Source organism: Sinocyclocheilus rhinocerous, unplaced genomic scaffold, assembly GCF_001515625.1.
Source record: "Sinocyclocheilus rhinocerous isolate Xijiao unplaced genomic scaffold, SAMN03320098_v1.1 scaffold492, whole genome shotgun sequence".
In the NCBI taxonomy this organism is placed as follows: Eukaryota; Metazoa; Chordata; class Actinopteri; order Cypriniformes; family Cyprinidae; genus Sinocyclocheilus; species Sinocyclocheilus rhinocerous.
The window spans coordinates 460,269-487,919 of record NW_015626069.1 but is presented as its reverse complement, the minus strand read 5'-3'; the positions used below and the strand labels follow the sequence as shown (position 1 = coordinate 487,919).

At 36.1% G+C, this 27,651-nt stretch overlaps 1 protein-coding gene across 1 annotated transcript; it reads right to left on the bottom strand.

The window, feature by feature from the left end:
- Positions 1-232: 232 nt before the first annotated feature.
- Positions 233-23,425, bottom strand: LOC107710222 (triple QxxK/R motif-containing protein). The gene is made up of 4 exons (XM_016514963.1): positions 23,297-23,425; positions 18,559-18,630; positions 11,999-12,084; positions 233-2,275 (listed from the first exon to the last, which is right to left on the bottom strand). The coding sequence occupies exons 2-4, from the start codon at positions 18,617-18,619 to the stop codon at positions 2,168-2,170; spliced, it is 255 nt and encodes an 84-aa protein (XP_016370449.1). The 5' UTR covers positions 18,620-18,630; positions 23,297-23,425; the 3' UTR covers positions 233-2,167.
- Between the last annotated feature and the right edge of the window lie 4,226 nt (positions 23,426-27,651).

Below are 27,651 nucleotides of genomic sequence, written 5' to 3'. Positions count from 1 at the left end.
TATCTATCTATCTATCTATCTATGTCTAATCTGTCTATCTGTCTGTATATCTATATTCAAATTAATTTTTTTAAACTGATAAAATATATCAAACTTAAATATTTATATTTTATTTTTGTATAATTTGCCATACTACTTTTAAACCCCTAAATTTAGTGATAAATGACTGCTGAGATGACAATAATAAAAATATTTAGAGAAGAAATTGTTTATTTAAATTTGCATATAATCATCCTTTAAAGAAACTCCCTACTACGTGTGCAGTAAACACTGCGTAGGGACCCTGTGAATCTGAACACAGCTTGAGTCTTTAAATGTGCACAGGGCGATGTGCTTCGGTCTCGTAGTGTGTGTTTTTGCTTGACATTAACAAGTCGAATGCCACAAGGCACTGAAACAGATACTATTTATACGCTCAACATTGTTATACGATTTCGAAAATGAATACAATAAGCTTTTATCAATATCAATGTGTTTTGACAATGTTTATTATTTTATCTCAAGTATGATAGAAACAAGAGAAGAAAAACTAGCAAAACAGTCAACAAGGAACACGGGACTCTTTGTTTTGGTTTGGTTTAGTTCAGTCTCACTATGAAAGAATTTGGAAAGCTCTCGAGTCCAAATCAAAGACAGGCTACAAAAATGTTTTGTTCAATAGGGCATCAATCCTTGAATTAATGATAACAATCAGACGTCCCAGGAAAATAAGGGCTGAGCAGCGAAGAGGTTGTCCTGAGTTAGACACATATACCTCATGCAGGGAAAGATAAAACAACTCTCACGGCCTGGAATGAAATAAGTCGTTGCTGTGCGTTTGTACGAGATCCAGTGTGCTATACAAAGAGAATGTAAATGAACTTTGAATGTCATCAGCTTCAGCCTTTCATTTTCCACCCTACGACTCTTCCTCCTACGAACGCAAACACACAGGCCCAGCAGTGTGTAAAGGAAGCACTGGATGTCAGAGACCAAGGCAGGGCCATGTGTTTTATCTTCTGAGATAGATCAAAAGATGCACGCTAGCTAAATGTTAACAGCACCTCACGCTGATTGATAATGCTTCAAGTGCTGTTTCTATACGTCTCTCAAGAGGTCTCAAACACACACGCATACAAAAGCCGAGAGCACATCAAGATCTATGTGGTAATGCTTGGTATCTTCACTGATGCTCTTTTGGCTTTCAACAACTGAAGTTTGCGGTGTTTGATATGCTAACGAGCTGCACGATGACGAGAAACGAGACAGAGAATGTCAGCATTACACACACAAACAAGATCACAGATTGCCTCTGATCTCCAGCATTGAGATGTCTAGATCTGTAAGAAGTGCTTGTGGTATGGAATGCATTATACCTTCTTGTCTGCCTGATTTATCTAAAATATCTACAATTTTTTCTCCACAGGATGGGGATTTTTTTCTTCTTCTAAGGATTATGTAATAAAATTCCATCCAATTTGGTTAAAAATTAATCCATCTGTGCTAATACACAATAGTGAGATGGAAATGATTAACGGGATAGTTCAGCCAAAAATTAAACTTCTGTCATCATTTATTCACTTTCATGTCATTCCAAACCTCTACGACTTGCTTTTGTGGAACAAAAGAGTTGAGTGAAAACAAAGATGGACCAGGAGTTGTCAAACTCCAAAAAGCACCACAAAAGTATCTGACAAAAGCCATATGATAGCTTTGCCACTGATATTTAAGTTGTTATTCAGTAAAATTCTAGTATTTTATTGTGTAAAAACCAACAGCCTAGAAATTGTGATGTAAATAACTCCATTTGTGTTTCATGCAGAGAGCCAAATGCATTTCAAAAGACATGAGAGTGAGTTAAAGATGACAGAAATTTCATTTCTGCGTGAACTATTTCTTTAAAACTAAAAGATCCAAATGGAAAACCAGTTGGTTTTTCAAATCCCAAAGCTGTGGGACATGTGAAGCTTTATTAATAATCAAAAAGGATATCAAGGATAAACACTGAGAAAAAAAAATCTCTGAGATTTTAACTTCATGCTGCTAAGCACTTTAAGACTCATCTTCTTTCAGCTTCTGCTGGTATAAACGGGGACAAAGATAGGAAATGCATAATACAAAAACAATGAGTGGTTCATGGGTTCAGCCACCCAGAATCCTCTGAGATGGCATCTGTGAGAAAAGTCCTTCAGTCCATGTCCACATCCAGATCCAGCTCGGTGCTCAGGTTGAGGTAGAAGAATGCATAGATGCCTAGCAGGAAGACCAAGACAGCCACAATGACCAATATGGTGTCCTGCAATCAGAGAAAAAGAAAAACTGTTTGCACTTTCTAAAATGTTAGACACTCGGATAATGTATTTAATTAAACTGCTAGCTTGAGCAGCTTGTGTGCACCATGACTTCAATGTGGAAACATAATTACTTAGAAATGTGCAGGTTCATTCTGATAAAAACGTTTTACAGTCTGACGCCAGAGAAGAACTTTTTAAAGTTCATTAAAGAACTTTTTATTTGACAGTTTTTCAGAAAAATCAATACTTCATAAAACCCAGAAACCAACTGATCTGAAGAACATATAATCTAACATTAAGAACCTTTTTAATCTACAAATAGGGAAGCCTATATAAAATTTTTTTTTAAAAAAGTTATCGATCAGACAGCTCTTTGCTGGAAAAGGTGCTAAGACATCATTTTTCAGAGTGTTTATGTAACATTATTAAAATGCATATTTAATACTGCTTTAAAATGCCTAAATGCTGCAATGCCATTCTCTAGCAGTTTGAGAATGAAACGCTCTCTTTTCATTGCATGATCATAGACACAAGACTGATCATAACCAAACACATATGTAATTCACACCACAAATGCTCAGCAGAAGAATCAGTATATTTTGGGCTCTTTATCTTTCCTCTCGCTGTGACACAAATAGGGTTTGGCAGACCCAGCAGGCTCAGAGAAAGTTGATCTCCCAGAAATGTCTTTGTTCTAATTAAGAGTTGTTGGGAGCTTAATGCCCGAGCTAAATTGATGATGGCTGAAGGAGTGGTATGCAAGCATAATTTAGATTTAAAGCAGTCATTTATTACCTTTTGTGTTAAATTACAATCCTCATCAACCTCCGTTTCATTAAGAGCACTCAAGTATTTAACAAAGCAATTGTTCTTCATCTTGATAACTCGTTATCAAACTTTCTAATCAAAACTTGTGTGGTTGTGGTACTTTTTTGCATCGTTGGAACATTCAGAAGTTGATGTTTTTCTAGAAATTAATTACAATTAGAGAAAACTGCAAGTAAATACCGAAGAAGGCTGTGAGAACTTTTTCTGCTGAAAGGTTTATACACCTCTTGTAGAATCTCCAAGATTTTAATTTTTTTTGTTTATTTAAAGGAATAGTTCAACCAAAAATGAAATTTGGCTCAAAATGTACTCACCCTCAGGCCACTCGAGAGGTTGATGAGTTTGTTTCTTCATTGGAACAGATTTGGAGAATTTTAGCATTACATCATTTGCTCACCAATGGATCCTCTGCAGTGAATGGGTGCCGTCAGAATGAGAGTCTAAACAGCTGATAAACACATTACAATAATCCACAACATGACTCCAGTCCATCAATTAATGTCTTGTGAAGTGAAAAGCTGCATATTTAGAAGAAACATATACATTATTAAGGCTTTTTAAACTTTAAACCATTGTTTCTGGCCAAAATACACAATAATGCTTCCTCTAGTGACAAAGCCCATCTCATCCTTTCACATCAAAATACCCTAACATATTTGTTTAGAACTGTTTTGGACTGTTTTTGCTTGTTTCTCTCCTGATTCAGACTAGATGACTTTTTCACTTGAGAAAGCAAGATTATGGATTATGATCTCATATTTTAGCCGGAAGCAACAGTTTAAAGTTAAAAAAAAAGTCTCAATAGATTTGTTTCTGAAAAACACACAGCTTTTCACTTCATACGACTTTGATTGATGGACCAGGGACATATAAATTACTTATTACTTATTGTGATGTTTTTTATCAGCTGTTTACACGTTCATTGTGACGGCACCCATTCACTGCAGAGCATCCATTGGTGAGGAAGTGATGTAATGCAAAATTTCTGCAAATCTGTTCTGATGAAGAAACAAACACATCTACATCTTGGATGGTCTGAGGATGAGGATGACCAGGATTGTTTATGTAATTTCAATTATTTTGCTTTGTGTAATATACTTAAATATCAATAAAAATTGTTTTCAGGTCACAAATAACTAAATAATATTATATTATATTCATAATTTATTTCAATATTTTTTAAGATAGTGAAGATCTTACAGATTGTGTGGGTATGTAAAACTTTGAGAAAAATGGTTATGCAAACAAGTATCTGCAGGATCTGCAAAATGTTAATTATTTTACCAAAATTCATTAAAATACAGTTTACAAGAGAAAATAGTTGAATTTATAAAAATGACCCCGTTCAAAAGTTTACATACGCTTGATTCTTAATATTGTGTTGTTACCGGGATGATCCACAGCTTTTTTTTTTTTTTTTGTGATAGTTGTTCATGAGTCCCTTGTTTGTCCTGAACAGTTCAACTGGCCGCTGTTCTTCGGAAAAATCCTTCAGGTCCCACAAATTATTTGGTTTTCCAGTATCTTTTGCGTATTTGAACCCTTTTCAACAATGACTGTATGATTTTGAGATCCATCTTCTCACACTCAGGACAACTGAAGGACTCATATGCAACTATTACAGAAGGTTCAAACCCTCACTGATGCTCCAGAAGGAAAAATGATGCTTTAAGAGCCATTAAACTTTTTGAATTTGAAGATCAGGGTAAACTGAATTTATTTTGTCTTCTGGGAAACATCTAAGTATCTTCTGTAGCATATGAAGGGCATTACTAAATGAAAAAAAAAAAATGATATGAAGGCAGAATTAGAAAAATGTACACATGTACAAATGTACACAAGAGAAAATAAGAGTTGAATTTATAAAAATGACCCCATTTAAAACTTTACATCCCGGTAACAACACCGTATTACGAATCAATCAGATACTGCAAAGTGTATGTAAAATTTTGTCCACAATCTAGGAGGCAATTTGATACACAATCTATGATTGTAAACAAGACCTTAATTTGCTAATAAGCTAAAAGAATGTGATGAATGCCAATAATTTAGCCTTTGCAGCCATGCATCCTCCTGTAGTGTTGTCTTAAAGTATTTTCTTCAAAGTCAGAAGCACTTAGAAAAAGAATGAAAGATGGACAGAAAGAGAGAAAGTGAAATAATCCACACATCTATCTATTCCCCCTCCTGTGTTCATTCACACATAAACACACACATAAAACACAGAGCAGCATGCAAATCCACCCCGAGCAGGCAGAGATAAGCCACCCAGCAAACAGCAGGCTAATAATAATTCTAGCAGATAAATTGTAAGGGGCTATTAAAAGCCTCCACGACGGCCATGACTATCTGTGTACAAGCTGGGCGGCAGTCATCAGTGTGTATGTCCTCATTAGCACTCGCTGCCCGCTGCATTTATCTTGTTCCAGCCAGACTCCAAACAGCTTAAGCCTCTCTTAATTGGAAAACTTTTAAATTTCATGCACTTTAGTTTCATACATTACCAGAGGCTTACGCTGATTCACGTTCTTTATTTAACCACTGTGACGGAGCCTAAGTGTCATCGCATCCAAAGGGAATTGTTTTGCATTTGTCTCTGGTGAAATGTGTGGCAAATGTTTCCAAATTTTTAAATACAGACATAGTAGCAGAGGGACAAAGTAGTTCAAATGTGTCCTGTTTACAAGAGTGTCAATGACTAATAAGACTGTCCAACCCGATGAAAAGGCGGGGGAAAAATTTAAGCCCACACTTTTATATAACAAAAAATGTAATGATTTTAAAAATGTCAAGTGGTTCAAGCAAGTAACAATTCTGAAAATATTTACATACACATTTAAACCTGTATTTTCAAAAAAGTATTTTTTCTATTTACAAATATCGTAAATTTGCAAAGAGCAAAAGACAAAAATACATTTAGATTTTTATATATATATATATATATATATATATATATCAACTTAATTTCAATTACTAAAATGATGTTTAATGATTTTAGGTTTAGTTAATTAAAACCGTGCCACATTTGTACTTTATTTTTATATAAGTACAGTTGGACACAAAAAGGAATATTATGTCATTGACCCAAAAATATTTTCCTGAAATGCAAAGTAAAAAGCCATGAATACAGATGTGGTCTCATATTCTTTGATGAGAAAAAGACATACAGTAAGTCCAGAGGAGGCTGTGTGAAAATGAAATTGTCAGACACATTTAAACCTGTATTTTCAAAAAAGTATTTTTTCTATTTACAAATATCGTAAATTTGCAAAGAGCAAAAGACAAAAATAGGAAATCAATAACTTGTGTAGCTTTAAGGATTCATCTATATTTAATTTAGAATTTAGTGTTTGATAACTTTCCCAATTTCTGTATATTTATTTTTCTACTTGCTCAAGGGCACAGGTAGCTAAATATGACATTTATTATAATGGGTTTGTCACGTGTTTGTTTCTGTTCAGTTCCTGTTCTCATTTAGTTAATCATCGTTAAAGTAAAGTAAAAAGCCATGAATACAGATGTGGTCTCATATTCTTTGATGAGAAAAAGACATACAGTAAGTCCAGAGGAGGCTGTGTGAAAATGAAATTGTCAGATGCAGTTATGTGAGTGAAGAGAGGGGACCTTGTTGTCTTGAGGAAGCTAATAATTCAGCGGCCTACGCTTCAGTCTCCCACATTCTGATGGAAAACGCTGGAATATTCCCAACAGCATCATGAGACTCTCAGCAGCAGCTGTGACATGCCGGGAGTGAGTTCCCATTCATCTGGCGACAGGCCACTGTCTCTTAAACGCGCACACACACTCGCATCTCCTCATGTGTCCTTGCATGAATTCTCACGGTCTTCTGGTTTCACCCAATTCTATATATATATATATATATATATATATATATCAACTTAATTTCAATTACTAAAATGATGTTTAATGATTTTAGGTTTAGTTAATTAAAACCGTGCCACATTTGTACTTTATTTTTATATAAGTACAGTTGGACACAAAAAGGAATATTATGTCATTGACCCAAAAATATTTTCCTGAAATGCAAAGTAAAAAGCCATGAATACAGATGTGGTCTCATATTCTTTGATGAGAAAAAGACATACAGTAAGTCCAGAGGAGGCTGTGTGAAAATGAAATTGTCAGATGCAGTTATGTGAGTGAAGAGAGGGGACCTTGTTGTCTTGAGGAAGCTAATAATTCAGCGGCCTACGCTTCAGTCTCCCACATTCTGATGGAAAATGCTGGAATATTCCCAACAGCATCATGAGACTCTCAGCAGCAGCTGTGACATGCCGGGAGTGAGTTCTCATTCATCTGGCGACAGGCCACTGTCTCTTACAGAATTTAGTGTTTGATAACTTTCCCAATTTCTGTATATTTATTTTTCTACTTGCTCAAGGGCACAGGTAGCTAAATATGACATTTATTATAATGGGTTTGTCACGTGTTTGTTTCTGTTCAGTTCCTGTTCTCATTTAGTTAATCATCGTTTATTCAGATCACCTGTGTTGTATTATTCATCTCGTTTGCTCCTTAGTTTGCCTGTCCTTATAAGCCCTCAGTTTCTGTGTATTCTTTGTGCTGGATTAATGTTATTTTCAACGGTCCAAGTGTGTTGATATTTATTAAAGACTCCTTTACTTCTACTCCTTCTTCGTGTGCCTTTTCTACAACCACGACCGCGTGACAGGGTTATTATAATGTGAAGATTGTTTTAAGTTCACTTAAAGCAGAAGTTATTTTTAAAGTCTAATAAATGTTAAAATTGATAGCTCTAAATTATACTGTAAAGTTAGTCAATCGTTAAATATTAGGGGGAAAAAAAACATTTCCAAGATACTTGAGTAGTATTGGTATCAGTGATACTGGCCTTCATTCATAAAAAATATGCCATTTAACAAATATTATAAATATACTGTCTTTATATTGTTTCTACATTAATTTGAAGATTGAATGTGAAATTATTGCAAAAAAAGAAACTTTAATGTTAGGTGGGATTAATCACGATTAGTTTCAGAAAAATATGCAATTAATTAGTTATTTTTTGTAATCGATTGACAGCACTTATAGAAGAGGTGTACACGTGAATGTCTGTAGTAATTGCATTATTATTTTAGTATTATTTATATGTGACCATTTTGCATTCACTTTTATATTTTCATTTTTTATTTAATTTAAGTTTTATGTGTTTTTGCCATTTCATTGTTTTTTTAGTCTTTTGATATTTCTTTTTAGTTATAATTTATTTTTATTTCAGTTTTCGTTTCAGAAATAGTAGTACTTTTAACTTAAGCCTATACACACACACACACGCAAACTCACATCTCTTCATGTGTCCTTGTATGAATTCTCACGGTCTTCTGGTTTCGCCGTATTCTGTGGTATTTTCTCATATAGCCCTGTGTTCATAACTTTGGCCCTCTCGGCCAGGTGAGGTACGGCATCAGCATCCAACAGAAACAGCTGAAGTGGGCTTTTCCCCCTGTGTTAAGTGGTTGTGTAGTTATCTCAGCCCGACCCAGGTGTGCTGTAATACCTCACCCTCTGCCGACCGCTGGCTGCCGTGCTTTGTGAGTGAGGAAGGGTGTGTGTTTGAGGCATAAAAATGTGAGTTTCACTCATACGAGTGTTGAAAGACTGTGTAAAACACAGAGGTGTGAATGGGACTCATAAACACAGTTTGCATACAGCAAGAGATGCAGGTCTGTGGCCACATACACACATATAGTGTAAAATACTCTTTTATAAGACAGCACAGGGTCTTGTTTTCTTGTGTCAATTATTACATTTATTTCAGGGATATACAATATTATTAGTGTCATTACAATAATCAGCTATTTGAGTTTTTTTTAAACTTTATTTTAGTTGATATTGTATATTTAATTGTGCATTTAGTCATTTCCACTCTTTTTACATTTAGACTACCTTTGCTGTCACCTAAAATCTAATAAAAGTTCATCTTTAAGAACATTAAAAATGTACTAACACTGTAAAATGAACTCTTTATTAATAACAATAATTGTCCATTTTATACGGTACATTATAAAATGTACTTTTAGCATTTAAAATGATCAATTAAATTTTTTAATGTTAGTTTTTTATTGATTTAATGTTTGATTTGTTAATTTATTTAGACAAAATAATACAGAATTTCAATATCTGCAATTTATTGAGTATCAGCCAAAGAGCTAAAATAATTATTGACCAGAATTTTAATAACTATGAATCTCTAATTTAATTTAGAATTTATATTTATTTTCCTGTCACCTTAGTCGCTTATCAGACATAACATAATATCTGAGGGTCTCTTTAATTTAATATAGTTTTTAATACTATAATACTATACTATAATTCAATTTAATATAGACTTTATCTTCTTGAATCCAATTCATAAGGGCACTGAATTTTGATTGATTTTCCAATTAAAAACTAACAACTGAATTTAAATTCTAGATTATTCTAAGCATTGTTTTACAACAAATCAGAGGCCTGGTGTTGGTGGCTTGTGCCAGATGGTATCACCTTGTCCAAAACACATGGTACTACTATGGCGCTTTTGGGTATTTTAGAACCTTAGATAAAAATCACTGGGACTTACTTTTGCATGCAATGGAATGTACTGAAGAGTGAAACATTTAAAGTTGGCCGGCGGGCTCTCAATATTCAGCTCCAGGACAAGCAAGTTGGCACAGATTTTTTCAGGCCAGGCGCCCCACACGGCTGAGGCCGCCAGCACCTCAACTCTGTGCCAGGTGATGCCATCCGCTCAACCAGGCACCAGGGAGCAAAGCAGTGCCCACAGCAGGTGGTCGAGTGCCCGCGGTCTCCCCAAGCTGGCAGGCACATCCCAGCAATCCAACTGGCCACCGAGTGGAGAACAGCAGATTGCGTGTGCTGCCAACACGGACCCCAGGACAGTCCGAACCTCAGCCTCAACCTGCTCTCCAGAGCCTCACACGGAACTCACAAATGGGACAGACGCAAAAGAACAATGGAAGACGAAAAAGAAGAAAGTGTGTGCGTTTTGGCGGGTTGAGAGAAGGATGGTCATAGATGGAGAACCACCTGCCAAGCATGCACAGCCAGAGAAAATGGCCTGTGGAAAAACAAGTGGTAAAAGTATGAGTCAACTCCTCAGAAAAACCAAAGCCAAGGAGACATACCACAGAGAAGCACACACCAGAACAAAACTCAAGCTTGGAGCTCAGGGGTCCATTAGTCACGTTACGAACCAGAACAAACAAATCGGCGTCCACGTTCCTCAGAAACATGCCAAGTCAATGACCAAATCTGCATGCAATAAACTACATTTCTGACAGAATGAGGGGATGTTGCTTTCAGCAGTAAACATATTTTAACCACTGAGCTCATAGGCTTAACACATACCTGTGGAAAGACATTTAGTTGGTTCCAAATGTCCCAAACGAGCATTTAGAGTCATTAAGGACGAGAAGATTTTCTTATGAATTCATGTAAATAATTTTCTCCATTTTAAGCCTCAGTAATTGGATAAAAGACTAATGAGACTTAGAAGAACTGTAATGAGGGCTTGGCTTTCTAACAATAACAGTTGAGTTGCTAAGACCAGTTAATCTTCAGCCTTCACATTTGATTTCTTCATACCACTAAACACAACGTTTTAAGTTGTATTCAGCAATGTGCAGCTGTGCTCAGGGTTTCTACACTGCAGTGCAGGTTGGATAAAAGACTAATGAGACTTAGAAGAACTGTAATGAGGGCTTGGCTTTCTAACAATAACAGTTGAGTTGCTAAGACCAGTTAATCTTCAGCCTTCACATTTGATTTCTTCATACCACTAAACCCTAAACTAAACCCAATACAAGCAAACACAACGTTTTAAGTTGTATTCAGCAATGTGCAGCTGTGCTCAGGGTTTCTACACTGCAGTGCAGCCCACTGTGAAAATATTGCAGCTTATGAATTATGAATTAAGTTTCAGATCATTGTTGTCAGTGAGAGGTCTTAGCATGGATACTAGCGGTTTTGGCTACAGTTCCAAATGTGGAGCTCTGGATTCTGAGAGAACTGATAAAACATATTGCACCACAAATTCTCATGCCAAAAACCAACCAAAAATAACATCCCTGCCAAAATTAACAGGGATGAAGAGAGAAGCTTCACAGAAAATTTGAAAACTGTTCTTTTGATTAAATCTGTAAACGATAAATACACACATTAATGAAGTAGCTATTTTGAAGAAAGTTTGTAACCAAACAGTTTTGGTGACCATTGAAAAAAATATAGATTTATATTCTTGAAATATCTTCTCATGTTATTTTCTGTTTGTGGCAACATTTTTGGGTGATCTATGCAAAACCAAGGTCTCTTTGAAACCGGTCTATATGGCACAAGTTTCTCTGTCAGTGTAAGTCTATGGGATTTTCTGTCACATTTTTCATGAAATTCTTAAGTCTGATCGCTTAGAAAAGCAGCAGTCAGATATTATTTGAGATGTCCACAACCCAAACGTCCAAGCAAATTATGCAAGTTTAATACAGTATGAGCAATACTGATAGTTACACTTGACCAAGCCAGTGCCATTAATACATGGAAATCACACAAAGATGGTGAATAAAAAGGCTTTTCCCTCAAACTCTCGATTATTATTCTGGAGTGACAGCTGAGAGAAAAAGAAAAATCGAGAGAAAGCAAAGGAGATGGCGAGGGAGAAAGAGAGATACTCCTCTGAGAGTCAAACAGCTCTTCTCTGCCTCATCAATATGGAGACTGCTTGAGTTGCTCTCAGGTTGGAGAGGTGTGATGAATAATGTGTGTGTGTGTGTGTGTGTGTGTGTGTGGTTTGGCAGATGGGAGAGAGAGGGATCAGTTGGGATAGAGGGGGAGATAATGAGAATGAAAGACAGCCATCTCACCCTGATTCCCGGAGCACTCCTCTTCGCCTCCGCCTTCAGCCGAGTGGCTCGCAGCACCGGCTTGGTTTTCTTGTAATCCTGTTTTCCTGAGAGAGAAAATGAGGCGCTCGGGTCATTCCTGCCATGTGACATTGGGAGTTACATTTGCATTTTGAGTTAGGCTGAAAGCTTTTTTTTTCATTTAATAGATGAATAATGTTTTAATAAAACAAATATAATGCATTTGCAATTGTTTTTATCAATGTTCTATTACGAATCATTAAACTAATGCATTTCGCTGAAACATTTTTAGTTCGCTTTAATGTATTTCTCTGTTTTAACCCTTATTAACATGACTTAATATAAGCCTGTTAACCTTCTGTACTACCTTATATAAGACAAAATAGTATTTAATTTATGCATGACTGATTGAGTCTGAGCTTATCTTAAATATACAGAGATGGACTATCGAAAACACTTAATTAATCATTGACTTTTTATTGGATCAGACTGGCAAAAGTTAAGAGGTTTTTACACAAAATTGGATTAAAAATGCCTCAAAATGTCCTTTTTTTCTGATTATAACCGTTTCCTTATTACATGCAATGTGTCACATTTCATGCTTATTGTGGTATTGCTATTTTTTGTTCTATAAATTATTATTAAACAAAAAAATACAATAAAATGCTATTCATACATACACTGACTTGCACCTTTATATGATAAGCATGCTTTTAATTTCAGAAATAAAAATGAATATTGATATTTTTGGGGCATACAGTCAAAAATGGCTGAATGATATAACTGTCCTGCTATCGTAATGAAGCAAAAAGTCACATTAAAATAATGAAATGAAAACCTAATATTAAAAAGAAAGCCTTAAGTATTTTGGCATAATAGTTTATTATTTATTAGAAATCAAAATTCATGATAAAATTCATGATGAAAAAGAATAAATAATTTTAACAAAAGTGCCTCACTACTTATTTATATACAAAAATAAGGTCATATGGTGCGACCAACATGCAGAAACATAATTTACGAATTAATAATTCATGATATTTGTATACAAACAAACAAAAAAACATATTAGAATATATTTCAAACTTTTTTGAAAATAATTATCAAGATACACAGACATGCATTTAAGTTAAGTTACTTTGCACTTGGTTACATCACATGACTTTTTAAACTTCTGAAAAAAAGGAATAAGTATTTTAAAACTATATGAAACCAACATAAATATAGCAAGTACAACTGTGCTTTAAAAGATTTTTCGTTTATCTTATTTGACATTTACCCATTGCTTATGTGTAATGCATACTATTTCACACCCTTTTTTCTAAAAATAGTAGGCAGGATACAGAGCATATACTGCACAGCATACAGTAAGCAATGCTAGTACTCTGAGAGGAACTCATGAGCATCCCAGTTCAACTCAGTGGCAGTTAACAGGCAAGCACTGCAACGAACCCACCAGGCAAAGCGGCCACCTGGAGCGTATGTGTGCAAGGTGTGCGAGGAGTGTGGTGTCTCTAATTAGAAACAAACAGACGAAGGAAGAGAAGTGGAAAAGTGGGAAGGCAACAGCTTGGTGGGCAAAGGAGGGGGCCTTCCTCGGTGGCTGCAGCAGACCCGGGTCAGACTCAAGGTCTCTGTGAGAGCTGTTGACACACAGGGGCCGTTTCAAGTGCAACTCCTGCCTCATTAAGACTTATTTACATGGAGTGGGGAAAAGAGAGAGTGTCCTTATCCATCTTCAGCAGCAGACTGCCGGGCTGGATACTCTCAGATGCCTAAGTTAGACACTGACCCCTCTCCAGGGACATTCGCAGGTCTCTCCTGCCTTATGGTGCACCTTCTGTGTCCGACGCAGGCCTGCAAGAGGCCATTATCAGAGGTAAACATCCTGCTATTTTGTTCCAGTGCTGAATGATGGCTTGGTTCAGTACAGACTGGGCTGTTAAATAATGAACATTGTGTTTGTTTGCAGAGACTTGTGGAATAGTTCTCAGTTCGGTCTCTGTGGGAAGGGACTGCAGGGCATTAATGCGAATCATCTGTGAAAAATACTAAACTGAACTGACCATTCACACCTTAAAAACATTATTGACCAATCCTATCTTAGCAACTGTATATATATATATATATATATATGTTCATGAAAGATCTTTAATTTTATAGAATTTAACAAGTTATGTTCATTTTAAATAGAATTTAAAATGAATTATCAAAAAAATATAGTAAAATGTTGCAGGGGCATTTACAACGGAGAATCTACCCACAATGGTACACACAGTATGTTTCCTTTTCCTACCTTTAAATTATTTGAAATATGTGTCAGCCTTCATCTTCAAAAAAACTAAATTATTATTGCAATTTAAAGAAGATGTTATTATTCTTGCAATTCTTGCATTTGCTTTATTGCTTGCTATATTGTTATATGTTTTTATTATTGACTGATAATGGCTTTTAATATTGAATACGAAAAAGTTATGTTTAAGTTTATGTTTAAGTGTCTGATAACCAATTGAATTTTTGTTTTATTTATTTTAAATTATTTTATTTATGTTTTTGATATAAATAAATCTTCATTAGACTACAATGATAATTCTTAATAATAATAATAATAATTATTATTATTATTATTATTGACTATTTTTGCTGTCTACGCAAAGGTGTTTTGTAATCTAAATGGTCAAAAAATGTATTTCATCTTCATTTTGAAAAATGTTTAATTCTTAACATTTCTCACTTTATTCTCACTTTATTAATTCACTTGTGAATAAATGATCCTAGCAGTACAGTATATTAACAGTATTTATACTAAGTTAAATGTTCCAACAGTTACTTTGCATGTGAATACGGTTGTTGGGTATATTTACTTTCGAGATCGAGCAAACAGGGCCATATGCAGTAAAATTAAAAAAAACATTGTTTATATAAATCTCCTATTTATTCGTTCTGTAGCCATAGTAACCAGAGGGCAGGGCTTAGATAAGTGTCAATCCTAGCTGTTTTCAAATTTAAAAAAAAATGCATGTACATCAAAAATGAATTATGTCAGCTTCCAAACACTCTATGACTGTCTTTCTGTCTCTCTTCCTATCTCAGCTTCTACAGGAGTTTACACTCACACCTGCGGAGATTTTACATGGTGTGGAAAGCAAAACTCGTTTTGTTCCAAGCCAACTGGGACAGATTAGGTGTGTCTTATTTTTCTTGAAACTTCCTGTTGTGGTGTAAATACCCACAACAAACAGCCTCAGCCATCTGTTCCAAATAAATAGTTAATTGTAATCATATCAGAGTTTGAAATAAATTGTTTATATAGCGAGACTTTGTGGCCCTGCCAGTACGCTGAATCACACGCCATCGAGTTTAATGAGGCGTTTCTCTCTGTGTGAGCACTCGCTGATGATGACAACTCAAAATGGCCTTCTTGGCTTTGCCGTCTCACCGCAGTTGTGCTCAAATTGGCCAGCAATACAAAGGCGGGCTTTGAACGCACCTTCACTCATTAATCACCATTCAACTGCATCACCGCAGAGCGAAATCTCCCCCTACTTATTTACCAAAAGCGGAGTGGAGCCTCTCTAATATAGTATGGCATTGTTTCCTGTGTGCTAGAGCGGTATGACCCCTCTGTACACACTGGGCTGTCAGATGTTGACAGGGAAGTGACAAGAATCAACCCACAGGGCCAAGGGTGCCTTTCAAAACTGCTGCAGTTGATTTCATTTCAAAAGCCATGACTCCTCATCCACAAACAGATTCCCTTTCCATCAGCCTGGTGCTTTTCTAACGTGATCGAGCAAATTCACAAATTGCATTTCATTACGGGAGACAACAAGCTCTTTGGAGAGTGGAGAAAAGCTCTCTGCAATTATTCCTGTTATAGGATTGCAATAAAGTTCTGATAAACCCACTGTCCATCTCGGGCAACAAACATATAAATAACTTGGAAAAAAATAGTGAGGGTCTGTTCAAACAAATAAGAATATTTGGCATAATTTTTTTTTCTTAATCAAAACTATGCATTTGAAATTCCTCACATACAGCCGTATTGTTTATGAAGAACGGATTTCTGTGTAAAGTTTTAAATTCTGCATTTCATTAACTGGAACAAAATATGAGTGGAATTATGAATATTTTATACAGAAATGTGTTGTGTTTCATGAAGGCCTATACTAAAACAAATATTGGGGGGACATTTCCCCTTCAATGTCTAATTAAAAAGAAAAAGCATCAGTGTAAAATTAATTAATTATAATACCTCAAATAAATAACTAATATAAAATAACTAACAAATCAATCAATCAATCACATAGCAATAATAATAATTATAAAATAAATAAATAATTCATTCATTATCAAAGTCAAAATTCAATGTGCATCAATGTGAAAAATAAACAAAACTTACAAAAACAAAACAAATGCTGTATATTTTCAGGCCAAACAGTGTGAACAGGCCTATATGTGCCCAATTCGAATCCAGCACTGACAGATTGCACACGTACTGGGAGTGTACAGAGGTCAAAAATAAAGAACTTTGTCTTTGTAAACAAATCAACTCATTCCACAAAAAACAGAGAGGGACTTTACCACAGTTTTTGTCAGAGGGAGGGAGCGCAACCTTTGCACACAGGCTGTGGTAAGTGTTGAACAACAGCTAAAAACAGACAGGTTCGTGATGCACAGGTGAGAGTTCTGCCAGTGGGTGACCTGCTTAGACCAGTTTTGAAAACTGAGAAGATCTGTAACATGCAAGATCCATTCAGCCCTCATATCAGAGCTATTAAGACCATATACAGATCAGCGAGGTGCACATTCACACAAAAACGATCACAAACAGAGTTAATAGGCAGGGATGTGCCTGAGTGTTTTGGTCATGCGAATAATTTTTGGACAAAGGCAGAGAGGATGGTGTGAATGATCTTGACTCAAGGGGGATGACCATACAGACCCGAGGAAACCTTTTGGTGGTTGACAGCTCTCCGGAGTCCATTATGCAACTTAATAACAGTATTTAAAGTCAATGTGTCTACAGCAGCCCTACAAGGTACTTGGCATCACAAAAGCTTTCTCTCCTTAAAAAATAAAGGAAGAAAGCAAGACCTGTCAGGATAAAAATTACCTTCCCATTACAATCTCAAATTACGATGTGTATTCTCCCTTTGTGTTGCTTTACGCTATTTTGGGTGCTTTTTTTGTTAAACAGCCATTCTCCGAAATAGGCTGATATAGACTTCTATTTAAAATCAAACTGAGGGAAAGAGAGGGAGGACCAGGGGGGGAACTCAATTGTCCACAACCTGCTGTTACGACTTTGAATTGATGAGACGCAAAAGAAAGAAAACAAAATGGGATATGTCTGAGATTCGCAGACTCCAGCAGGAGTTCAGCTTGTTATGTTGCCAGCACAGTCATGCAGCACAGGCACAATAAGGCAAGGTGGCAGAGCAACGCAAGCTTAATAGTCCTACTAAAGGGTGTGATGTGAACTCGCATAAAATCATGTGTATGAGACAAGTTGTTTCTGTAGGGAGATGATATTAGCGTGTACTGTGTTGCAAATAACATCAGGGATGTGCCAATGAAAAAAAGACATCGCTTTAGTGCCATTATAGAACTATGTCTCAATATCTCATCCCTAGAATGAAAATGAAGAACTTCCAGATGTACAATGGAGGATACAACTGGACTAACAGCTATTCCAGGTAAAAGGCCTAAAGGTGATTTTTTTTTTTAAAAGGGATGAAAAAAAGGTGATTGTGAAAGATTTTCCCATACAGAATTTGCTACTGGTTTAAGTTGGCTATAAAACCAACAACAAGATGAAAGTGATGTCTGTATACACAGTGAAACACAGTAAAAGTGTCTGGGACTAAGCACAAAACATTTCCTGATCCGAAAGGTGACTGTGTTCAATGACTATAGCTCGATTTTTATATCATTTCATCTAATGTAATAATTTTTTTAAATGCTGCAGATATATGTACAGTATTGAGAGTTCCTGAAATGGTTACATATACAGTGAAAAGATTCCCTCCCCCCAGCTATGCTAGGTGTTTACAGCACTGTTCCTCATACAGCCCTTAGCATCCATACTGACATTGTCTAAGCTATAAAACAAACCCCACGATCCTTCCGCTATCACAGTTGGCATGCTAACCGGTACTACTGTGATTGATAGGCTATACAGTGCCTGGGTTAAAAAAAGAGGAGGCAAAAACTAATGACTGTTTCCTCTAAAGCTAATGCTAAATTAGACAAGAGAAAGCATAAGTCTGAGCAAAATGAGGTTCAGAGACTTTAGAAGCTAAACATGAAGACAGTATATGCGGTTGTTTATTTTGGGCTTTTTCTTAAACACGCTGGTCTGTTCCCAGCTGAGCATTCTGATTATCAAGTCTGTTCATGCGTAACATTCATAAGCAATATAATGACAGTGGCTGAAATGAAGGAGAAAAAGCAACATTTCAGACTCTCTTTAATAAAACACTGGATGAATATTTGATGAAGGTTACTAACAACCATATTAAAAAATAAAGCCTACTGGAAAGCACAGAGGTTCTCACCGATCTGTTTACGGTACTGATCGACCGGCAACTTGACAGAACTTGCATCCTTTTTCCCCATCCTTCATTCACCTGAGAGAGAAACAGAATGAAAAAATACACAAAGTATGAGGAAAGACTATAAGTAAAAGCAGTGAACAGTGAGAGCTCTGTTTCTGTTTGCTTACAGGAATCAAATGGAAAATGCTACTGCAGTCCTCAAGTAAAGATTTGCTAGGTATGGCTTAAAATACTAAATACTTTTGCTTTACTATGGGTGGGAATACTACCAAAGTTCACCTAATGGATAAACACTGCTTATCTACAAATCACCAAGAACAGTGGTTCTCAAATGGTTTTTGCTTCAAGGCCAAGATTTTACATTGAATGGCAATGTGACTCAATGCAACACTTTAAAAAATATTCACACATTTTATAACAACACAGGCTGGCTTTGAGAACTACTGACAATTTTGTAAATGATTTTGTAACTTTTTTTTTCACGGATTTGAGGATGAGAAAATGCCACTAAATCTCTGACATTTAGCAGTTTTCCCCCCTGCAGTTCCCTTTTTTTAAGGTTGTGACCCACCAGTTGTGAACCACAGCCTTGCAGTACACTTTCAGGGCATCACATCCTAAATTGCTGCAAAAGTCATTGGTGATTGTGTAAGTCGGAAAGCATCTTAAAGCTAGAAAGAGGAATTTGATGTGAGGCAAATCCCCAAAGGTGGCAAGTGACTTCAAGGAATTCAATCATAAGAAGGTTGATCCGAGACCTAGTCTATTTGAAAGTCTTCCCATACCTGCAAAGTACTAGTGAATTTGTGTTAAACTGCTCTACACTGAATTCCTCTGGTCAAGAGTATGTATTCTGAATTAATCATATGTGGGTAGAAAATGATTTACAGAATACATAATTGTGTTACATATAGTTAATGATTCATATAATGATTCAAACTTTGGGTCAATCAATGACATAGAAGACTGTCCACGATAAAGATAAAGAAAAATATTTTAAAAATCTAGTTTGGAGCACATGTGCCAAGGTCTAAGAAAGCTTCTAAATGGTTCTTTGTATTCATGTTGGTTTCACATGGTTTTGAAAAACTTTTCTACCATATTCAAGAAAAGGTTCAATTTAATGACTCAGAATGATTCCACAATAATATCATGTGGTGTAACCATCACTTAGAAAGTAATAATATATTTGAGTGTACACACCTTAAGAATTATTTTCAATTTTTTAAATACAAATATCATTAATTATTAATTCATAAATATCATTCAGTTTTTAGAGAGTTGCACCACTGATTTGTTAGGATACTAATTCACTTAGAAACACGGTCATGAGGGTCTGCAAGGATTTCCTGTTTTATGCTTGGTTTTCTGAATTCTGGACAGACAACATGACTGATTTCTGCAAATGTTAATAAACATTGAAGCAGTTTTGTTAATATATATTTTTTTAAATCATTCAGAAGTCATCACATGCTCATCAGAGGAAAATAAAAAATGATCAAATTGCCATATGTAGTATTTTGAATGTATCTGCTCATTCAATGCAGTGTTAAAGGGTTAGTTCACCCAAAAATGAAAATTAGCCCATAAATTACTCACCCTCAAGTCATCCTAGGTGTATATGACTTTCTTCTTTCAGATGAATCCAGTCAGAGTTATATTAAAAATTGTCTTTGATCTTTCAAGCTGTTTCATGTCACTCAGCGCGTGTTGCATGCTTCAGTCCAAAAGAAGTTAAATAAAAAGCGCCCATCCATAAAAAAAAGTGTCTCACACGGCTCCGGGGGGTGAACAAAGGCCTTCTGTAGCGAATCGATGCATTTTTGTAAGAAAAATATCCATATTCAAAACGTAATAATCACTTTAATGTAGCTTGCGCTCACTGTTGTAAAGGGAAGCAGTTCCGAGAGGATGAAGTATGGAGGTCGGCTTTGCGCATGCGTGGCTCAGAAGTGACGCACGCGGACACGCAGCGGAGAGATCAAAACAAAACAACAGTCAAGAATTAGAAGTACAAAACGAGGATTTGTAAAGAAGAATGTCGGAGGATTTCGATATAAGCCATGAGGAGAATGGTTTTCCTTTACCAAAGTAAGGAAACTTTGCTTCCTTTGCTCCTGTTAACAAACGTTGGTTTTCACGAGACTCACTGGCACATGTGCAACGCTGACCTCCATACTTCATCCTCTCGGAACTGCTTCCCTTTACAACAGTGAGCGCAAGCTACATTAAAGTGATTATTACGTTTTGAATATGGATATTTTTCTTACAAAAATGCATCGATTCGCTACAGAAGGCCTTTGTTCACCCCCCGGAGCCGTGTGAGACACTTTGTTTTATGGATGGGCGCTTTTTATTTAACTTCTTTTGGACTGAAGCATGCAACACCCGCTGAGTGCCATGAAACAGCTTGAAAGATCAAAGACAATTTTTAATATAACTCCCACTGGATTCGTCTGAAAGAAGAAAGTCATATACACCTAGGATGACTTGAGGGTAAGTAATTTATGGGCTAATTTTCATTTTTGGGTGAACTAACCCTTTAAAGTGGGTTTAACACTGCAGAGATTGTGCATTTATATTAAAGAAGCATACACTCCATCTCATTTTACACTAAACTGACTTTCCCGATAGAGATCTCAGATTGATTTCCATAGCAACTGAAATGGAAAAAAAGCCAAGAGGAGAAAAAAAGTGTCTCATCTCGTGATGCATGTTATAATAGTTAGTTTGAAAGGCAAGGAATTTTGAAATTGGTAATGGGTTTAGTGCATTAAAGCATTAGCCATACTTACAGCCTCATAAACTGTTTTTATTGTGAGGTGGTCAGGGAACCCTTCATCAAGATTCTGCTCTATTCGCAATACTATTTGCAATCAATACTGCTTCTTCTTTTAAAGACTTGGAAAAAAGGCTGCATGAGCCAAAGGGCAAGTCTATGTTTCTGATGATGTTTGAACCTCTCTGACCTATTCTCTCCCAAAGAAATCGAGCCGTAGACCTTTGACCTGATCCATTTTGGCTCATAAGCCGGAGATCTCCTGAGGAAAGGTGTACAGGCTCTGTGCTAAGAGCCTTGACTGATTAGCAGAGAAGAGCTGGAGGAAGTGCAGAGATGCATGAAAACAGAGAATTACGAGGCTGTTTTCATCCTCTCTTGAGGCATGACTGTGTGAGCTGAAACCTCCCCTTTGGCTGCCTATGTAAAATGAGTTCAAGGGTCATCTCAGCATCCTACTTTTGATGTCTTTAATCTTTACTTTAAGTTGATGTAATTACAAGGGCTCCACATGCGGGAGAAAGAGGAATGGATTACTCTTCCAAAGATGCCAGAGGAAGCGGACCATTACTGTGTTTACACAACATGGTTTGAGTCAAGCCCAGGGGCATGACCTACAATGACCAAACACTTCCTTTAAAATGAGTGTGACCACTAAGGCAAGTTGACAAGGGCTGTTAAGTGGCAAACATGGCCATATTCAGAAAATGTGTGTCTTATTTCTGCCCACATACCCTTAGGCTTTGTAAAGGTGATGATTCAACCAGCGGTCAGGAAATCGTAGGGTCACAGTCACAGAGTGGGTACCAATCTGAACAACTCTGACTTTGATGCAAAATCCCCCACCTCACAAGACATGAAATGCTTGACCAAGGCCAGCCAACAGTGACAAAACACTAAATAGTGACATAAAGGATATGTTTATAGAATATTTAGAAAAATTAACAAGACATAAACCTTGCATAATCTAATATAAAAATCGTCAAAGATAACAGTGTCCAAATTGCAGACAATATATGCTTGGTGAGCTGTGGTCGATCCTCAAATAGAGGGAGATTGCCTATGGCTATGTGTAGGCTACCAGCGCTTTGAAGACCCAAATTGAGACCAGAATCCTTTTTCAGAAGCTAAACTATATTTAGAAGTGCCCACGATAACAATATCGTGCATATTCATTACCGTGATATATCGCATTACCGAATACCGGCACAAGTCTACTACAAAGGTTTCGGTTTGAAAGAGAATTAAGATTAAAATAAGCACCTCGGGCATTTATTTAAAAAATGAATTAAATAAAGACAGCATTATGCATTTTAGTAATCAAGTGCTCAATACAAAAGGTTAGCATGAGTGCAGCTAGGAGCTAAATTATAACCTGAACTGGATTTATTTTATATAAAATGAAAATATATAACAGAATCTGGGATTATAGGGGATGTGCATTAGTTCATTGATGCAAATCTCAATATGTGGCATACAAAAGGCATCTTGGCACAAATGCAATGAAATAAATCAGTATATGCACAAAACATTCACTTATCAAATTAATCACAATGTCAATTCTTTAAAAAAAAAAAGAATTTAAAAAAACATATATAATATAGATAAACATATGTAGTCGACTTCCGATTCATCTAAATGCCACGTAATGGCATTGCACTGTTTACAGTTTCCATCATGTCAACGTATCATCCCGGTCCTGAAGTCTAACTGAAGCTAAAACAGTCTAAGGAATTATCCAATCACAATAAGGAAACCGAAAGGCTCGACCAATCACAGACTGTGCGGGGGGCGGGCGCTAAATCAAACACGAATGTTTGGATTTAGGAAACAGTAACGCGCGACAGATCGCAAAAAACATGCTTAATGGTTTACTCAGTCAGTAACAGATATCTAAATGCAAGGCAATATTCATAGCTGTGTAAAACGAGAGCGTTATGTCTGAGGACACAGACTTACCACTTAAAAGAGGGGAAGAATCTTCTCCGTAGTTCCTGGTTCAGCTGCGTGGATTTCAAATGGCTGCGTGTCGTGATTCAGCCAATCACGAGTTACTCCCATCAAAGAAACTCCGGTTGTGTCATTAGGTAGGCGGACCCACAAACCAAACCTTCAAAACCAAGCAGTCAAATGCGCTGAAGAAAAAGACACTTGCATATACAGTCTGTACATATAATATATCTGTACACAATTTAAAATTTAAAGCTATTTTTCAAGCTTTAAGATTTTTATTGTCATATGTACTAGGTACAATGAAATTCTTATTTTGTTATCTCCGCATGATGAAGACGGGATAGAAGGCAATAAATAAATAAATAAGTAATAGGGGAACAGACAATAAATTACAAAGACAATAAATATAAAGAATATACAATAAAGTACAAGAATAAAAACTATAAAAACAATATGCAATAAGGGAGGAAACAAGGAAGAATAGCAGAAATAAACAATGACAAAACTATATGTACTCTATAAATAAGAGGCATGCTATCGTCTACACAGTATAATGAGGCAGTGCAGTTAACGATAAAGTGAATAAGTGTTAAAGTGTGGAGTGTCTGTGCAAAGTGTGCTAGGGTTACCCTAACCCTAATATATTTTTAAGTAGGCTATAAGTTTTATTCAAAGATGCTTAATCATTTTCATGGGCTTATGTGAGATGCATTAAAAATCAAACTGCATGGGGTTCACACAAATTATTATGAATATATTAATTTAATTAATTTAATTTAACCTTAAATTATTAGACAGCATAAGACTTTTATATTCCAGTCATGTTTGGTTTATCAGTCATAAAAAATCATCAATACAGGGGTATTGATACAGGGGTAATTTCAGTTAATATATTATTTGAGTATAAAAATTTGGCTTGTGTGGCCTCCTGTGTGATTTTTAATAGTATATTTCAGACGAATATGAATACTTACAAGAACAAATATTCTATTGAAAAAGCTTTGCTCGTCTTCGGAACACAATTTAAGATATTTTGGATGAAAACCAGGAGGCTTGTGACTGTCCCATTGACTGCTAAGTAAATTAATAAACACTGTCAAGGCCCAGAAAAGTATGAAAGATATCGTCAAAATAGTCCATTTGCCATCAGTGGTTCAATCTGAATTTTATGAAGCGTATCCGTGTGGTGCAGTTGTGTATAAAGTACCTGAAAGCCATACGCAAGTAAAAGTACAGATATCTTACCAGAAAATGACTTTGGTAAAAGTTGAAGTCACCGTTTAGAATATTACTTGAGTAAAAGTCTTAAAGTATGTGATATTTATTGTACTTAAGCACGAAAAGTATTTTTTAAATCTTAAACGTACTTAATTGAAAGTAAAAGTACAAGTAAATGCAAAATGGAAAAGAAGCAACGTTGAATACTTATATTTGAAATGATTTAAAACATGAAAAAATAGTCGAAATGTGAAATTAAAACAGCCAGTAGGTGACAGCAAGTTACTGTTGATGACAAAGCATCTGACTGTGTTAATGAGTGAATCACTGAATCATTTATTTAAACGATTTGTTCAAAAAGCTGATTCATTCAAAAAAGCATACAGAAGCATTTTTGCCGCCTACAATTTAGAATGCCTTGAATTTAGAATTTTAATGAACTAATAAATCAACGTGTGTGCACTACGTGTGTGATTTGGTGATATAGCCTACTTCATAATGTCATATCGCACATCATTACAACAACACTTACCATATTATCGCAGCAGACGATGCTGTATATCGCAGACCCCAGATTCGACTTGAGAGAAAAATGAATCACCCGCGGTTGTGCGCGCACTTGTTCGCTCGTGAGCAAAGGTGTTTTTAGGAGTCTAACTTGCAAACGCCAGACTACTGATTCGTCAAACCTGCTTTCCTGCAGTCCGTGTTCTTCTGACTTCTGACTATTTTGTAGTAAGTAACGAATATGCTTCGGGGAAATGTATCGGAGTAAAAGTATACATTTTAATTAGGAAATGTAGTGGAGTAAAAGTAAAAGTTGGCTGAAATATAAAAACTCAAGTAAAGTACAGATACTCCCAAAAAATACTTAAGTAAGTACTACGGTGTACTCCGCGTGAGGAGACGAATTGTTGAATAAAGTCGTTATTTTTGTTTTCTTTGCGTACAAAAAGTATTCTCGTTGCTTCATAAAATTCAGATTGAACCACTGATGGCAAATGGACTATTTTGACGATGTCTTTCATACTTTTCTGGGCCTTGACAGTGTTTATTAACTTACTTAGCAGTCAATGGGACAGTCACAAGCCTCCTGGTTTTCATCCAAAATATCTTAAATTGTGTTCCGAAGACGAACAAAGCTTTTACGGGTTTGGAACGACATGGGGGTAAGTGATTAATGACAAAATTTTCATTTTGGGGTGGAGTAACCCTTTAACAATCCCACATGTTTGTGCCGTGAGATCTTTACACAATGCTTTGAAACGCACAATGTAAAATTTCACAATGAAAGAAAAAGCAAGAGGCAGACAGCAAGAGACCAACTTGTTTTCTCTACTCCTCTTTCCCCTTTTTGTTTTATTTAAGGCTAATTTCCATTTCTTTTGTTTGTGTTGAATTTTGTCTGCATAATTGCATCCAGTCTTATTGCTGCCTGGGGCAGTGTGGATTATGGAGAGGCTTGCCACTGCTTGTAACTTATTGAAGTTTAAAATGATTTTCTGCTCTCCTATGGGCAACTGATTTCAGAGCCTCACAGCGGTAACTAATAGATCTAATCTGCTTATAATGAGCCTGTATAACACATTATTTACTCAGCAGAGAACACGGATACAGAGCAATTTAGCACCACTTTGATAAACCGAAACAAGTGGGTGTGGATGAAACTGTAATGACCTGTGCTGTCCTTTGAACCATTGGTGCAAAGTATCAAGAGAATGGAAATATTTTGTAGCTATTGCTTCAATAGCCAAAAGGGTTTATTTGTTAAAAATAAGTAAATGTTTTTTTACAACATGAAGCTTTTCTCATAGCACAAGAACTCTGGGCAAAAATATTTTTCAAATATTTAAATAAGCCCTGCCATCTTCGTTGAGGGAGAGACTTGCTTACCATGTGTTTTGCATAATTAATTTTCTCATTTGCATGCTGCACCCAATCTTTTGTGATTAATTCAAAGAGGTTAGGCTTCACTACAGTGAATATTTTGGACTGAAAAAAAAAAGATGATTTGCTTGTATCTTTGGATGTTATTGCTGCAAAAACTGTCAATTTTTTTCAAGAGATATGTATGTCCCTTGAGACTGTAATGACTCCATGAGAAATAATGCTTGTCAGAGAATCCATACTTTAACTGAAGTGACAAATGAAATCTCATCAGCACATCATACCGTAGTACCCTCCACAATGAACCCCACCCTCGCTTGAGATGCGCCAGACAGCTCCGGCCTCAGAAAATAACCAGACAAATAGCATGGTCCTTAGGATTGATAAGAGATTTCTCAGCAAAGATTTAGTGAAATCGATTTTTTATACTTTCAACAGACAGGAAATTTCCAGCAAAATCGCAGCTGGAGGGGCTGTCCGACCCTCAGCTGTGTATCTGAGCTGATTTTAGGCTGTATAAGGAAAACAGGAGACAATTGGTCGTACAAGTACGAGGTAAACATGCGCATTTCACACAATTTATCTTCACTGGGTGCAAAGCATTATTTGAATTTGCATGTATTACCAATCCTAATTTTAATTTAAAGTGATTTCTCCACCCCACCATCCATTAGTCATGGTAAATCGATAAAACCCCACTGGGAGAATGCTTTGCTAATGACTGGCACACAGTTTCACTAGAGCACTCATCAGGACTATCTCTCCCTCTTTTATGCTCTCTCTCTTTCTCTCGCTCTTCCTCCAGGCAGTGGTCCTTAATTGCAATATTTAAGAGTGCAAGCATAGAAGAAGTCCCCTGTGTGTTTTGACTGTCTGCTACTATACCATTATGACTGTACACTTGCAAATGACGTGGGATGGATAAACTTTAGCCAAACATAAAAGTTGGCATGAAATGCATATTCATTTTCAAATTTTTCTAAATGCATGTCATTGATATTATTGTGAACAATTCATTTTATTTATGTTGTGCAGGCTTTTCTTCGTCCCAGTGGTCTTGGGCTTTTTGTAATGACACTTTCTGGCATGGATGTAAAGCTTCACACTGAAGCAGTTTACCTTTTGTTTTGTTCCTTTTATATTTCTTTTCTCATTCTACACAAAACATTTTTGGTTTCAATCAAAATTAGCATCGTGTGAAAGTGCTAATAATATATTAACATTAATATTATGAAACGTATGAATATATATTTTTT